This window comes from Rhopilema esculentum, chromosome 11, assembly GCF_057945365.1.
Source record: "Rhopilema esculentum isolate cy_ngs chromosome 11, ASM5794536v1, whole genome shotgun sequence".
Taxonomy (NCBI): Eukaryota; Metazoa; Cnidaria; class Scyphozoa; order Rhizostomeae; family Rhizostomatidae; genus Rhopilema; species Rhopilema esculentum.
The window spans coordinates 7,218,813-7,235,026 of record NC_142825.1 but is presented as its reverse complement, the minus strand read 5'-3'; the positions used below and the strand labels follow the sequence as shown (position 1 = coordinate 7,235,026).

Genomic DNA, 16,214 nt, shown 5'->3' with positions numbered 1-16,214 from the left:
AGCGGAGGCGTGGGATCAAGAGTGGAAGCACCGAAGGACACGCTGGCACTAGCCGGTATCCAACTCGAGAACGAAGAACCATCGAGTCGGCCTTTTGATGATGATGATGATGTTGAATATGCAGTTTTCTGTCTGAAAAGTCAATGCCGTGAAAGTTGATGGCTATACCTCCAGCAGATGTTTCACAGAGCTCTGTCATATTTCTTAATTTATTTTCTTCTTTTCATCAACAGTCTGCTTTCTTGCACCACAAAAATATTCTTTTTTCGCTGATAACATTTCGTTTGTTAAAAAATACAATTCCGTAATGAACACTACCCTTCAAAGAAATAATTCATCTCATTTCTCAAAGATGATCTGAAACAATTTAGAAGTGGTTAAAGACAATGTTGTTAGGCTTAATCAGAGTAAACCGAATAAGTTAGATACAGAGTCAGCTTTATGCAGCTAGTCCGTGGTATATCAAGTTTTTACAGACGGACGTGTCTTCCAGGGTATCAAAGATATTGTCTCTGGTCCCCTTTCCGTGCTCACCCTTTCTAATGTTTGCCAAGTTAACAAACTCTGCCCCACAACGCATCTCTCCTTCCCAGAGCTTGTAAACTTTGGAAAGTTTGTAGACAAGCCATGCGCGTAGGGAAGACTTGTAGATTTTCCATTTTATCCCCTTATTCTTTGGCAGATGTAGAAGTCCAGGAAATTGTTTAGAATAACGAGGGCAAATACTTATTTTGATTTGATCTCGATGATACTTCAATGTCTTTCCATTTTTCTATCTTTTTAACGGTTACACATCTAAAAAGATTTTTAACAAGCTTCAAGCTATCTGACACAAAATCTCCAGTTTTTATCGGTGTCTTGAAAGATTTTTAGCTGTGTATATAAGTCTGTTTTGTAAGTCTCAAGAATCATAGCTTCACTTGTAACCCCGACGCTACACGCTGGTATTTCTGCAAGTTGAACATTTCTTAAAAGGATGAAATGCTATTAAAACCTCGAATAAATCAGTACTAGGCTAAGCCTGATTTATACACTCTTTGTTATTTTTAAAAAACTTTTGATGATAAAATTCGTACCGGCGCTGAGAACTTGGTATTTGCAAGGTGTTTGGTGGGATGGTACTCTATTGATTAAAGTTGAACTTCGTAAAAATTATTTAGAACTAATTTCCCTATCTAATGTTTACTTGCTATCCCCATAAATATAGAAAACATTGAGAAATGCCGAGTGCGCAATTTCAGCATGAAGTAAAGCTTTCTGTGCTGATATTTTGGACAAAGGATTGCAGTCGGAACTTAAGGTTTATTCATTAATTTTTAGTTATTTGTATTGTATTTCTCTAGGAACCGTCATAAATTTGTATTTGTTGTCTGCTGACACACATATTGTATACAGCCTTGTCTTTATTGAAGCACTTGAAAGATGTTTTTAAAAATACGATAAATACTGCAAAAGCTCTATTAAGCCCGCGGGGGCTTATTTATTTTTCAGTCCAAGAGGGGGGTTTAAATGAGAAGGGGCTTATCATAGACGGGAGCTTCTTGAAAATATGCAGCAAAAATGTTTAGAAATGCCCATGCCATTATTTTGCTATAAAAATGTCACACAAATGTTCTAAAAAACCTTGCTAGCAGCTTCGAAAGTTTAATTATTCAATTATAAGGTCCTCATCTTCGAAACCAATTTCGACTGACTTCTAGGAGTGCAGTATTTAATGCACATGACCATCTGTCATCATCACACCCGTCAAGAGACTCACTAAAGGCGCATGTTTTCTTTGTTTGACATCAAATGCCAAAGGGGGGCTTAATAGAGAGACCCTATCTGAGAGAGGGCTCAATAGAGCTTTTAAGGTTAAGGTTATGCATTTTCAACACTGATCTCTATAAAAGTCTTTAGTAGAGATCAGTGATTTTCAAGGCTTGTAGCCTCGGAATCAGATCTGTGAGATTTCTGTACATTTACTTGAGGTAGTAGAAGTTCCCGCTTCTTGGAAATAAGTAGCCTGAAATCACGAGGAAAGTGTGATATATAGGTGCATCTCTTTTGCCAACAAACTAATAGCAAAATGGGTGACACGAATTTTGAATTGGATGTTGAGGTATGTAGTGTAAATATTATTATTAGTCCATTGTTTTTAATTCTTGTGGTTCTTGTTTTTTTCTCCCTATAAATGTTTGGTCTATCACACAAAGATGACAAGGGATACATTTTGCATTTCAGTCCAGTCTCATAGTTCTAAATTCCGCTAAATACAATAATAAGCGAAAAAGATACATCAAGTTCAGAAATAGCGAATATACAAGCATACAAGCTACGTTGATCATTAAGTTTAGCATTAAAATCGGGCCCGGATTACTCAGACCTTTACTCTAACTCCAGATTGGAATCTTTCTTTGAAAGATGCGCGGGGGAACTGTTTTATGTCCATGAAAATTGCGCATCGGACATTTCCTTTTTTAATGCTCCAGATTGGTTGTAAAGCCTTTAAGAGTAAACGATTGAAGATTGAAAAGAAAATTGGCAAATAGCACAGATAAAGATTTTGTGCGGCTGGGACTCTAATTACCATAAAAACAGAGTATGTAATATTTGGGTATAAATTTCAGAGAAAAACATTAGTAACATAATTAGTGGCGATAAAAATAATAGAGCAAGGACAAAAATTTTTCATAATTCCTAAAAATAAGAACGAGGGGGGCCCAACCAGATAAGAATAGTTTCCCTAAACAAAAATCTGCTCAAACTTTGAAAACTTTGTGCATGGTAATAAATTAGATCATCCTGTTCCATGTGTATTTTACTCCCAGAAATGATAAAAATATCCTGCACATGTCTGCTGTTATTTGGCATATGTGTGTACAAAAACCAGCCTAGTGTGTACATAAGCAAAAAGCCAACCTAGACGATCTGCAACTCTGAGGGTCTTCAAATTCAAATTTCATTAAAAGCATCATTTGCAAATTTCATTAAAGGAGCACACATGCAAAAGAGATTGTGCAATGTGAGCATGAGCTAAGGTGCATCGGGCAAGGCAAACATTCCAATCTGGCTCTAACTTGGACACCATTCCCATTGGGTTGTCGTAATCAGGCCTGGCCGTTTGAGGCGAGCGATAGCCTCCACGCTCCCCTCGCAACCTGAGGCGAGCTATGAATTGCTCTCCTAAACAGAACATGAAGGAAGAATCGCTCCCCTAAAATTTCCTATCCAGAGAATTATGAAAACGCACAAGGGTTAATTGGTTTATTTTTGTAACAGCGATTTCTCCTGTCATTGCATTTTTTGCAATTAACTTTTTGCTTGTTGGGCGGTTTTTGTTATGATAGGCATAAACTTCGATCAATTTGGAAAAAGATAGTTAACTGAAAGGTACATTTGTAGCAATATGAAACCTTTCAATCTTAAGAAAACAGGAATATTTTTGGAAGGAAAGTCGAAGAAATTGGTAGGAATTGTAGATTGGGGATATAATAAGACAGCAGGTCCCTTCCAGTAATAGAAACAAAACTATGCCTCAAAGAGAACAAGGTACTCTGTCTTGCAGATCAAAAACGACAACCAAAACATGAAATTCCCTGAATTCCACTATCCAGCAGCATTTACTGAAAAACCCAGATTGGGTGAAAACTATAACGGCAACATGTTTGCCATTATTGGCAAATCCTGATTATCGTTCCATCTAGCAGTTTTTGAATCTATCTACTTTATAAACATGACCAACCGCTTTTGTGTAGACATAAATGAGTTCGTTTTCACCTTAGGACTCTGTTGGTAACATTTTCAATAGGAAAGCGGCACTGATTGGACAACCTCAACAGTCATGTGCTCGCGCTTTCTGATTGGCCTATTTCGATCCAAAACTGGGTATTTTAGCGTAAAGTTTTCCATCTTTGTTCTGACGTTTTATTCTCTGAAGAGTGCTAGACGTATAACTTCAGCTTGTTTTAAAATTTCTTTTCAAAGCCATTTTCAAATTCTGTACAACAAAAGGATTGTTTTGCAAGAGAATTGTTGTTTTTGTGTTGATACTAAAGGGGCTTATTAAGTCATCTGTCGATTGTCTTTAAAGTACATTCTATGTGTTACTGATTTAGCTCGCCTCAGCAAATGAGGGGAGCGATTCACAGCTCGCCTATTAAAATACAAACGGCCAGGCCTGCGTAATGTGTTCATGTGTCAAAAGTCATACCCGAGATGAGTCGTTATGCGAGTCAGACATCATCCTAATTGCTGGGTTACAGGAAGGAATATTAAACAAGAATAATGAAATTCTTTTATTATCCTTGCTTGTAGTCTGATGAAGAATTTTTCAGAGCATATCTAATCTTATCACCTCATTTTTCAATTGCTAGAATATTCTTGACAAGAAAGAATAATGCCCCATTGATTCCAGTGGTTGGTTAAGTCTTCCTCTAGACAATTTCCTAAGTTTTCAGGAAAGGTACTTTAATTCATTTTCAAATGGCCTTCCTCGCAGTCATTGAACAAATGGCTACCATATTTTCCGGGATCTTGGAAAAGGAACTTACAACAACAGCTTGAATGAAATAAAGATACCCTAGCAAGTTGGCGCTTCACCTTTTGCATTCCTACAAGATTTCTAAAAAGATTTTGAGGACATTCATTGGCATCCATTTCACTCATTGTCTGTTGCTTATCTTACATGCTAAAGCATAGAAATGACCCACATCCATGCACATCCGCATTGCCATTGTCTAGATATTCTTCTAGCTAGGATTAAAATCAAATTAGTTTGATTAATCCACCTTGACAAGAATATTAAAAGTAGAATTTAATGATGATGCACATGGACTATTCTTTGAAAAGTTCTTCATTCATAAGGATATCCAATGAATGCATTTTTGTGCTTAAAACAGTATTATTCTTGCTTAATATTTTTTTGTGTAGCAGGGTCTTAAGGAAAATTTGGAGCTGCCCATTTTTTGACATGTCATAGAGATAGCTTTAAAAATTGGCAAAGGGCAATACTTCAAGCCCATACTGGAAATATTGCTTTTTTGCGCAAACAAGTCCATTCTGAAAATTTGGGACAACATGCCTGAAATCAGGCACATATAGATATTTGTAATGCAGGGCTGTCTGAACTAGGGAGGGGAGGTGGGTGGAACCCACTTTATAGTTGTCAAACTGTATTATACTTCCTTTATAACAGTGTATATAACAGTGTTATCCAAAATGAATTTCATTCTGATGGCACTGTAGTGTTATTAATGTAAAATGTAATTAACTAGGGACCCTGCAGAGCGAATATGCAAAACACGTGGATGGAAAATTTGTTTGCGCTAGCAATAACAATTTTTAGTGAAACAAGAATTGCTCATTGCTGTTGATTCTTTTTCGTTCACTTACAAATCCCCCAAACGGCTACATTTCCAACTTGCACTAGCTTCTTATTTTATGTGCAGAGAACATGGAGCCAGAAAAAAGACTATCAGGTGTATGTTATACCGTGATTATTTGGGACTTTCCTTGACTAAATAACAAGCTAAAATTTACATGCATTTATAAAAATACTAATTGCTAAAGCTATGACAACAGTTGTAGGTGAGGTCAAATGGAACAAAGGATTAGGCAGTTAATGATGATGCAATGAATAGCTAAGAAAAAAAATAGGACTAGTGTGTAAGTGACATACTTTGATTGTTGCAGAGATGTGAAAGAAGCAAGCAAAGGAATAGTAACTGGCATGAATAAATGTAATGGGCCTAGCATAAAAATCAAAATATTGTTAGTACAAATCAATTCATTCAGAGCCATTTGCAAAGGTTTAATTTAACTGGTGAAGTTTTAAGAGTGTTGAAGCCATTAATAGCATTAGATGAATCAGCAGACATAGCGAAAATTCAGGAACTGCTATGCTCCGACTGCCATTTTGGCAATCTCGTTAGTTGCTCTAGCAACAAGTATCTAAGAACGCTACTGTTGTACGATCTTGTCACAAAATTGGCAAATTGATTTTGACAAGTCACAAATTGAAACACGATGATTGTCAGATGAAAAATGTTTTCTTAAACACAAAATGGTTGTATCTGTTTGTTATACTATGTTTTTCCTAAGTTTTCAAGAAAAGAAGGGAATTGAAAAAAATAGAATTGCCTATTTTCTCAGGTAAAACTGCCAAATATTAATTTAGAACTACCCATTTTGGAAAATGGAAAGCCGTAAGATGACTCGTGATGTGAGAACATTTCCTTACACACCTGGAAGAACCGACTGTACCTTTTTGGCAAAATCGTAGAAGCATACTACTAGGTTATATAGGAGAATAAAAAACTGGGACGAAAAATCTTTTTGCAATAGAAGAAACGTCAGATAAAATCTTTCAATGTTTTATCCAACATGTGGGCAGAAACGTTTGCACTGGAATTTTTTCATTTTGTTCCCTCTGAGAACAATGACAGCAATATGACATTCAGTTTCATTTGACGTTTAAAGACCAGCAAATTTTCCATAGAACTATTATAACAAAAAATTACTTTAGAATAACAACGAGTTTAAACAAACTTTTAGTTTACAATTAAAAAGGTAAATCTAGCCATTGTGTTTCCATTTGTTCTAATACTTTAAAAGCTGTCGAGTCCTTAATTTTATTCTAGTAGAAAAATGACAATCTGTTTTGTTGCTTGATATTGTTTGATGCCATAATTAATGATACCTTCAGCTTTTTCAATATTTTGGACCAATGAGCAGCAGTCAAAATTTCCATCTCTGCACTCTCCTACCACATTGGTAGTTTGTCCTGAATTTTGTACATGGAAACCTTAACTCCATGTCTGATTGAAGCAGATAGCTTGCCACAGCAACTTAAAGAGAATAAATAACCACATCAAGGTCTTTTAATATCTTGTTCCTGCTGTTTAGAAAATCTATCATTCTCTCTTTGCTACATAAAACACTTTCGGCTTAAAGCTGACTTTTTCAGAGGTCTCATTTTTTTTCTGAATTTGAACCAAAGTTTATTGACAGATACATCTGATATAATGAACACAGTTTGTTTGCAGTTTGTGACCAATGATTGTCCTTCAAGGGCTGCAGCTGCAACATGGGGCATGGAAGAAAAACATTTCAATAAAACCAACATTGTTAAACTTGTAGCTGAATTGTTTCTCTGAATTCTTAAACAGTCAGAAACTTTGAGAATGACAGCTTTGTCAGATGTGCCCATGGACGTAATTTTGTTGGTGTGATTTGCATGTGAGCACGGCTTACGCACATTAGTGAGCTCTGTTTGCAACCTTCATTCCAGAGTAGAATCAATGTAATACCCACGCCAGATAAATGCAAATACAAAATAGAAATACCATTGGGAGTCATTTGTCCACGCTGGTTATCTCCAGCATAACCCATTTTGATTTCACACTGGTTTCAAGGGCATTTTTACAGACCAGTTAATTTTCATTAGATATGTTTGAATATATTTTTCAAATTGTGCTCAAATATTATTGAAATTATTATTTTGTGCTCAGATATTATTGAGATAAGCTGAAATTTGAAGACTTTTTATGAAGAGTTTTAAAGCCTTTTTAAATTCTTTCTCACATAAAAAGGAAAACAGATATGCATGCAAATTTTTGTATTCATGTATTTTTTATATCTAAAAGCCTTCATGATGAAAATATACAAATACCTAGTTATCCTGCTTTAAAGCTTTTGCATATCAGGTTAAATTTCCATTGGAAAATCTAATTAAGTACAATGCCGTTATTATTTTATCAAACTGTACTTTTTATATGCGCTACAGTGGCGTTTATTTTTGGTCAAGTATGACAACCCAAATAAATCCCACTAAAATTGTTTGAGACCGCAGTTTATATCGCCAAATTTTTAAATATTGAAAAAAGCTTTGAAAAAAGCAAATGAATATCAAATACCCACTTTGTTGGCATTCACTGTAACCTGGAAACCCCTTTTGACTAAATAGCTATGGCCTGTTTTTATAATTTTAATTCAGCTTACATTTGTCTTTGTTACAGCAATATTATATTTTATATTGAAGATGTAGAACCATTTATAAACTCTTATTACTGTAAATGTACATGATTTAAGCTCTCCTTCAATTTTGTATTTGGCTTTTGCAGGGCTTCTGCTTTAGGCAGATGACCAAGCTGCAGGTTTTCAACTCCCCAGAAAACCTCATGACAGATGCAACAAATTTGATCACCGTTTCAAATCAATTTGGAAAAATCTTTGTTGCTGCAGGGACAGGTGAAATTTTCATGTCTCAAAGACCAGTTTTTTATGATAAAGAAGAATTTTAGCTTCATCTCAAATCTTGACTTATTTAAATACTTCTGGTTGCCACATAAAAGACCTATGTTATGAGCAATTTTCATCAGGTTTTTATCAGAGTATAGAACTTAGCAGAGTCCCAAGGGAAAGGCTTTTTAACTCCCCTTGATGCTTTTACATAGATTCTGAAAGCCACATCCAACGTTCTGTTAGTTCTTAGTGGAAGACATCAATGTACTGTTACATTTTGCGAATGTAAGTTTCTTTCTCTGTAGATATGGTTAAAATAATATGGGTAATAAATATTTTCAGAAATAAAAATGATTGACATTGCTGTGATTGAGACCCTTACATTTCAAGAAGATGCTGATCCAACCCATGTTGGTAAGTCTGTCTTGATTTTTAAGTTTTGCTTGATGAATGAAAGTTGTTGTTCTGAATAAAGAATTTTTTTCAGGAAGTATCGGGGCTTATTTGAGAAGGTGGCTTATGCAGTTGGGGGGGGGGGGGGATGGTGGGGACATCGTCCACGTAGCTTCTTCTTCAGTCCACGAAAATTTACCCTTTTTCTACCTCCATGTTCAGGTTGAACAGTGTTTTGATCACGCACGAAGTTCTGATCTGAAAATGCCATATGCGCGCCAATTTTCGAAAAACGCATGCGCGTAACCTGTTGAATTCATGTGGATCCGTTCCCGTGTAAACGCAAATGGTTCTGGATTAGATCCCGTGTAAACGCATTGCCGTTTCAGGGATCGGATCCAAAAGTATCCGGATCCAAAAGTATCTGGTCCAGGTCTTGTGTAAACGGGGTCTAAATTGCCTTTCTCACGCAACCAATTATATTGCATTGATAAGACCTGGAGTCTTGTTTGAAAGTTTACTTAGGTTAGATTGACAGAAATTAAATTGATGGTCTTGATATGGAAAGATGAACAGAAGGGAAATAACCTTAACTGAGAAACTTTGTAACATAAGTAGATACCACTTACAAAATTTTAATCATATCCCAAAATAACCATAAACCGTATTCCATATAACCATAACCATAAACCATAGCCGCCCTCTATTGAACGCCGCATCCAAAATTTGGAAATTGTAATAAACGCTGCGGTGTTATTTAGAGGAAATACGGTATGCCAATCTGGCAGAAGATGATTATACATTAATAAAAATGGCTTTGAAAAATGCAAGTATTTAGTAAACTAAAGCTTTTCATCTGACACTCTTCAGAGTTTCGAACGTCAGAACATAGATCGAAAACTCTACGCTAGGAAATATATATAAGAACTGGATGCAAAGATTACAAAAACTGTTAAAGAAATGTTTGATTTATATCCCAAGAGCAGTGACAAGATATTTTTCGTCAACAGACTACTTGGGGGGCTGGGGATAAAGAGACCATCAAACATATATAGGGCAACACGTTTATCTAATTTGATGATGCTGAATCACGATGAGGAGAACATACGGTATCTGGCAAGAAAATCTTTGGAATTAGACATGAAATCACGTGGTGTTAGACGGACAGATAGCGAAACTAATTTTCTGGGTTATGCATTAGATGCCAACCGAAGACAAGCAAAGACAAAAACATATGGAGGGAACTCTGATTGGCCTGATCTGATTGGCCTGATCTGATTGGCCTGATCTGATTGGCCTGATCTGATTGGCCTGATCTGATTGGCCTGATCTGAATTGGCCTGATCCTGCTAACAAGTTTAATGGATCAGTTATCTTCAAGGATGGTTTTGCTGTGGTTGTCGTTAATGGCAAGGAGTTGAATAGGAAAGATTTGAAAAGAGAAATCGAGGGGGAATTGGAGAAACAGGATATCATTAAAAGCTGTGAGCTCCGCATGCAAGGAAATTTTATAGGAATTGAGAATATAGAAAAAAAAATTTCGCATCAAATTTATTACGGATGGAAACTCTCTGATAGTTTAGTCAAGTTTATTCTACTTTCACGTTTGAATCAAATTCCTTGTAATCAGCTAATTCATATGTGGAATAAGGATCACGATAAAAGATGTTCAATGTGTAATGAAAGAACTGAATCAATGGCTCACTTAATGAATTCCTGCAGAAAGTACAAAGATTTATATTCGCGAAGGCACAATCGGGTCGTAGAATTTTTATGCCAAAAAATCCAAAAAAAGAATTCAACAACGACGTTATTTGTCAACAAAATGGTAGAAACAGCTTTTCCACACATCAGAAATGCATTGCTACAGCTAAACCAAAGGAAGCCTGATATACTAGCGATAAAAATGAGCAAGAGAGAATGTGAAATTGTTGAAGTCACTGTCTGATTTGATTTGTATATGGATACATCCTACCGAGAAATAGGAAATTAGTATCAACCACTGATAAACTTAATGAAAGAATATGGAATTGCAACAAGTATCAGTGTCAGGGGAAACTTGAAAAGGCTAGGACTATCAGGGGAAGAGGCAAAAGAAACAATGAAGTGGTACAAAGTATCAAACATGATTTGTGGTAGCATCGTATGGCGAAATGGGTGCAAAAAAGTGCATGGAAAGTAGGACTGCTAATTTCTGGTGATGTGCAAGGAACATATTTGGCTATAAGACATTTACAGTTTGTTCTCCACTCGTCAAATCATATCCGATATTGTTATTATTTTTATTATTATTATTGTTATTATGATTTAATGATTAAAACACTGCACTTTATTGTTCAGTTATGGTAGCCACATTTTTTCATATCTTGCTAGCATTATTAGGCCTTGTGCTTGGCCACAGGCAACAAACAACAGAGAGGATGCGGCTCCTCTTGGTGTCAATATACAAAATAATCAAAAGATGAGAATTTCAATTTAAATTGTAAATTTATATTTTTGTTTTACATACAGTATTTAGCAAAATAGGCCTGATGGAGCTAAATTATAAATAATTAATTAGCTATAGATCTTTTTATGAGTTGCAGTAATGCTCAGTTTATTCTTCAAATTTACAAATCGTTTGTTGTTTTTATAAAAAAGGTGTTTGTAGACCAAAGTCTCCGTTGAACAACCAATCAAGTAATTCGTTATGTATGATGTTTTCATAACAAAATAAGTTTTTAGTACTGCAAAATTTGAAGATGGCACGAAGTTTCCGCTATTTCTTGCCATCTTCAAAGTTTCTATAACATTGTAATAGCAAATTGTGTAAGAGAGAAACTAATGCTCAATGTCTCAAGCAAAAGAACGTAAAAGAAAGTATTAAAAATCAAATTATTGTCAATAAAATTTTGTCTATAAAGATATGATGTTTGTAATTGGGATTAATCTTGTCAAAGAGTACAGAAACACATATCCCCTTAAACGTTAAACTAAACCTTCTGAGGGCGGGTTTTGAAAATTTGGGTAACCTTCTTATGTGTATTTTAATGGACAGAACATTGATGATTGCTGATATAAACTTCATCGGTCATAAAGAAGCTATATTTTCGAAGTGAGCTGCTGTTGCTAGTACAAATATTTATTGATACTAAACTGATTTGTTGGCTAGAAACGAGTCCATCCTATTACGGACAATTGGGACACTTTTCCGTAATTTTTGAGATATTGTTTGAAACGTCTTGCACTTTTTGAATCAGAAAATGTTGATATGGAACACTTTCTCTGTCACACTCTCTCCTCTACACCGTCTCAACTACTATCTCTACAACACTTTCTCTCCCGCACTCACTCTGTCACACTGTTCTGTCACATTTTCTCTGTCACACTCTCTCTGTCGCACTCTCTTTGTCAAATTCTCTCTGTCTCACTTTCTTTGTCACTCTCTCTTTCTGTCAGACATTCTCTGTCAATCTCTCTCTGTATCACTCTCTCTGTCACACTCTCTCTGTCACACTCTCTCTGTCACACTCTCTGTATCACACTCTCTCTGTCACACTCTTTTTGTCACACTCTATGTATCACACTCTCTCCGTCTGACTCTTTTCTCTCTGCCGCTTTTTTCTCTGCCGCTTTTTTCTCTGCCGCTTTTTTCTCTGCCGCTTTTTTCTCTGCCGCTTTTTTCTCTGCCGCTTTTCTGTCTACCGTTTTTCTCTCTGCGACAGCCATTTTACCCGAAGATTTTATTTTTCACTATTTTGCTTCTAGCTAAACGACTGTAATTTAAGGCAATTGTAAGGCACCAAAGCGTATAGATTGAAAACCTATCAAACTGCTTCTACATGTATTATTTCCACTAAGCTATAAAACTGTAGAAAGAATTGCATTGCATGTTAAGGCTGTAGCTGATCTCAAAAGGAAGAGGGTATTGAAAGTGGAAGCAAATAAAAACAGTTTTGGACTGCCATCTTAATAAATATATAAATATTGATATCATCTTGTTGAGGTTTACATTTAAGAAAATATTTAATCGTCTTAAATAGAAAATCTCCGTTTTCTACAAACTTGCTGGTGTTAACAACTGCCATCACTTTACTTTTTGAAATTAATAAACATTCGTCAAATTAGGGTGTTGCGAAATAGAAGGTGATATGAGCAAGGGGAATGATTTCAGAATGGGCCACCAATCAAGCCTCTTTTTATTTTGTTTTTGGCCCCTCGATTTTCTGAATGCTTCGCGCTGCCTGGATGTGAGTTATTGTGTTTTTGTTTTTATATGAACGCTTGAGCATCTGCATACGTGTGTGCTAGCATGCGTAATAATGAGACAAGTTCATTAAAATCTATCCCAAAGGTCGCTATAAACTGTTCTTCACCAATCTAATTTCCCTATATATCAGTATTGGTCCTAATTTTAGACCAAGCCAAAAACAACAGACGTCCTTAGTAAATTCAGGTCTGTCACTAGCCGTGTCTCAGTCAGTTGGCAACAAATTCAACTTATACAGCACATTTAGCGCCGCTCCATGGTTTCCTTTCAGGTCAAAATTCATAGATGATCAAAGTGGATTTATATGACGACATCATTCCTCCCACTTTAGTAGTTGTTTATTTTTTTACCTTTCTTTGAGTGACTATAGCGCTCGCTTTCTGCTCTGACTGAGTTTCGCTCATTCTCAATTTTCCTACACGGTTGAAGATGCATCTTCATGCTCAACATGACGACTTTTGCAACTTTATGTACGTGTTTATACTAGTTGGCGACTATAAACTTACAAAACAGATTGATTTGAACAAATTTTTAAACCACACAAAGCTGCGTTAATTAGATTTTCTGAAACTAAAATCCAGCTGAAGTCGAATGACGATTTCCAAAAAAAATAAGAGGCCTGTTGAATAACCTGTCATTGAAAGATTGACTGTAGGCCTTCTTTATCTGGTTTTATACAAAAGCATCAAAGTCATTATGAAATGTTGGACATAAAACGTAGATCATGTATTTTTTGAGACTGACAGAGATGACGTTAACGAAGATGGCGAGGGGTCACAAAGCTAGTGACGGCCCAAGCCGCTGAAGCTAGGGGAAAAGGAAGTCTATTGTCAAATCGTAGAAAGTTTGTTTTCTCCAAAACTTTATCGATTTCAAACTTTGATCGATTTCAAACCGATAATATCCGCATTCTTTAGATTACAAATAAGATTTTCCCGTGGTTATGACCACGGCCACTTCGAACTTGTAGATTTCCATGCCATTGGCGGTTGTTGGGCACAGCCACCCAAAGCCACAAGCCGCGTGACGGTTACATCTTATAAATGTCTGTTGTCTTGTTGGTAGACTACATAACGCATCAGTGATAATCCAGAAAAGGTCCTGCTTAGGTGAAAGTTCGAAAGATGGCGGAAAGCCCTTGCAGGAATGTTGTTGCGCCGAGCGCTTTATCATACTTTACAGCCACAGTTTCTGCTGTTCTGAGCCCGATCACAATTGCGGGAAATCTCGCTGTCTGCATCGCAGTTATCAAAGATCCTTATGGCAAATTACGAACGCCTTTCATGTATTTCCTCGTAAATCTATCGCTAAGCGACCTTGTCGTTGGTGCTATTACGATGCCAACATCTGTTGCTACGCATACAATGGAAGTAGTTGGTACAAAGAAGAAGGTGCACGTTGATCTTATACTCATAACGTATTTCATTTCAGCAAATGCCAGTTTGTTTAGCCTGGCAATCCTGTGCGTGGATCGATACTGTGCTGTGGCGCATCCGCACAAATATCGACGCAACGCAAAGTTCAAGTACTGCCTTATCGCCTCTGCAGTTATATGGACCATTTCGTTGTCTCTGCCTTGGCTGTATTTCGTTACTGGATACATTCCTTACTTGATGATCTTCGCACACACTGGGGTTGTTGGTGCACTTTTTATATTGATTTTCTCCTATTTCAAAATATACAAGGCATTGCAGTCATCTCGTTTGCAAACAAGAGATGCTGCGGAATCTGCAAGCAAGGAAGGTAGATCTACTGAAGTAGCTAGAAGAAAGGCAGATAGAAAAGTCACAAAAGTCTTTCTTATAATCCTGGGAGTCTTCGCTGCCTGCTATATTCCAGTCATTGTCATCATCTATACCCTACAGCTTTGTCCTCACTGTAGTTGTGATTTTCGTCATGTTCTGCGTGACCTTCAATTCATATTGGCGATTTCAAATTCTGCGATAAATCCTTTTGTTTGTACCTTGCGTCTAAAGCCGTTTCGTATTGCTTTGCTAAAAATCCTTGGTCTGAGAAAGGAGGAAAGCGCCTACACCGTAAATCAAAGCAGCTTACAAAATGACGCCTCTAGTGTTGTAGATAATCGCAGCAAGGCTGAGAAAGCATGATAACTCTTTGTTTCTTTTCAAATCTGAGGAGAGGTCAGTCACAAAACTGGCAAATAGATTCCTGATGCCTGAAGAAGCAGCAGCAAAAAGGCAGTTTTGCATCGGAGGAGACGCAAGGTTGTCAAGCGCAGTCACAATAATGCTAAAATGGTACAAGTCATGCGCAAAACTTAATCAACATAACAAAACTGACAACGTTTTAGGCAGAACTTTGAATTAGGACGGCAAAACTACTGTAAAGATTTTCAATAGAAAAATATGATTATGCAGCAATGAAATGAGTAAATGAATGTATCATTGCGTTCTTGTTTTACAAATAATCTACAGGGTGGATGACAGTTTGATTTTTCCTCTTTTGGTTTTTTAGAGCAAAAAAACGTAACTCACATAAGAAGTGATCTTTCTTCGTATGAATAACTTAAGAATCATTTTAGGTTCAGAAAAACAAATTTTAGGAAAATTGAGTCGAAGCAAATATTAAAGTATTCTTATAAAAGGGAATGTGATGTCTTTATAAAATCGTGTTTTTCTGGTCAGTTTTTCAATAAAACTCGGCTTTATTTGATCATACATTTGCACTAAGCACTTATTACCAGTAGAAAAAGTCTTTGTTCTATCTCGTTAGAGGCCAGATGGAAAAATACTCGTACAACAGACTTACGTCAATCTGAAATTCAAATCATTCCGAAATCCCGTTAAGTAATTTTTAGTGCTCCGTGGACCTCTAACTAACTGTATCAAAATCATGCTAAATCAGATTCTTCGCCTTTTACATATAATGATAGGATACTTTTAGAAAGTGATATGGAATGTTTGCTGCATACTGATGGCGTTAATGACACATTTTAGAAAAGGTCAACTGACGCCTTTATCAGTTTGGTTTTTGCCTTTGTCAAAATGCTTGTCAATAAGATATGGACCATTGATATGGACCATTGGTATGGACCATTGATATGGACTGATTTTTTTCTAGAAAGGTGATAACGTTGACTTTGATGATAAGCTTTGATGCAGTGCTGCATTTTTTTAAATAATTGAAGGTTGCACGCTTGACTCATTAATAAAAGGGCGTTTCTCTTCCAGATTAAATCGTGGCAGCCGCACGACCCCTTGCCCAGTAACCCCGTTTTATTCAATTCCATACGGCTGATAAAACATTTTATTGCTGTTACCTGTCCCTTTGTTTGAATAAAACGGACGCTCGGTGTTGATTTTAATTTTGTTCTTGCTTCAAGCAAATT

At 36.3% G+C, this 16,214-nt stretch overlaps 2 protein-coding genes across 2 annotated transcripts in view; both read left to right on the top strand.

The window, feature by feature from the left end:
* Positions 1-1,824: 1,824 nt before the first annotated feature.
* Positions 1,825-16,214, top strand: part of LOC135693682 (uncharacterized) — a 42,136-nt gene continuing 27,746 nt past the window's right edge. Inside the window, exons 1-3 of the mRNA XM_065212223.2 lie at positions 1,825-2,101; positions 8,103-8,229; positions 8,566-8,637. Of these exons, the coding sequence (XP_065068295.2) occupies positions 2,069-2,101; positions 8,103-8,229; positions 8,566-8,637 (232 nt within the window). The 5' untranslated portion in view covers positions 1,825-2,068. The remainder of the gene's footprint in view (positions 2,102-8,102; positions 8,230-8,565; positions 8,638-16,214) is intronic.
* LOC135693691 (galanin receptor 2a-like) lies at positions 8,752-15,267 on the top strand. Its single transcript, XM_065212233.2, has one exon. It carries the CDS (start codon positions 13,990-13,992, stop codon positions 14,971-14,973), a length of 984 nt encoding a protein of 327 aa, XP_065068305.1. The 5' UTR covers positions 8,752-13,989; the 3' UTR covers positions 14,974-15,267.

Bases quoted from the DNA above. Each gene is read 5' to 3' on its own strand.
- LOC135693691 (XM_065212233.2), top strand. From the start codon at position 13,990: ATGGCGGAAAGCCCTTGCAGGAATGTTGTTGCGCCGAGCGCTTTATCA.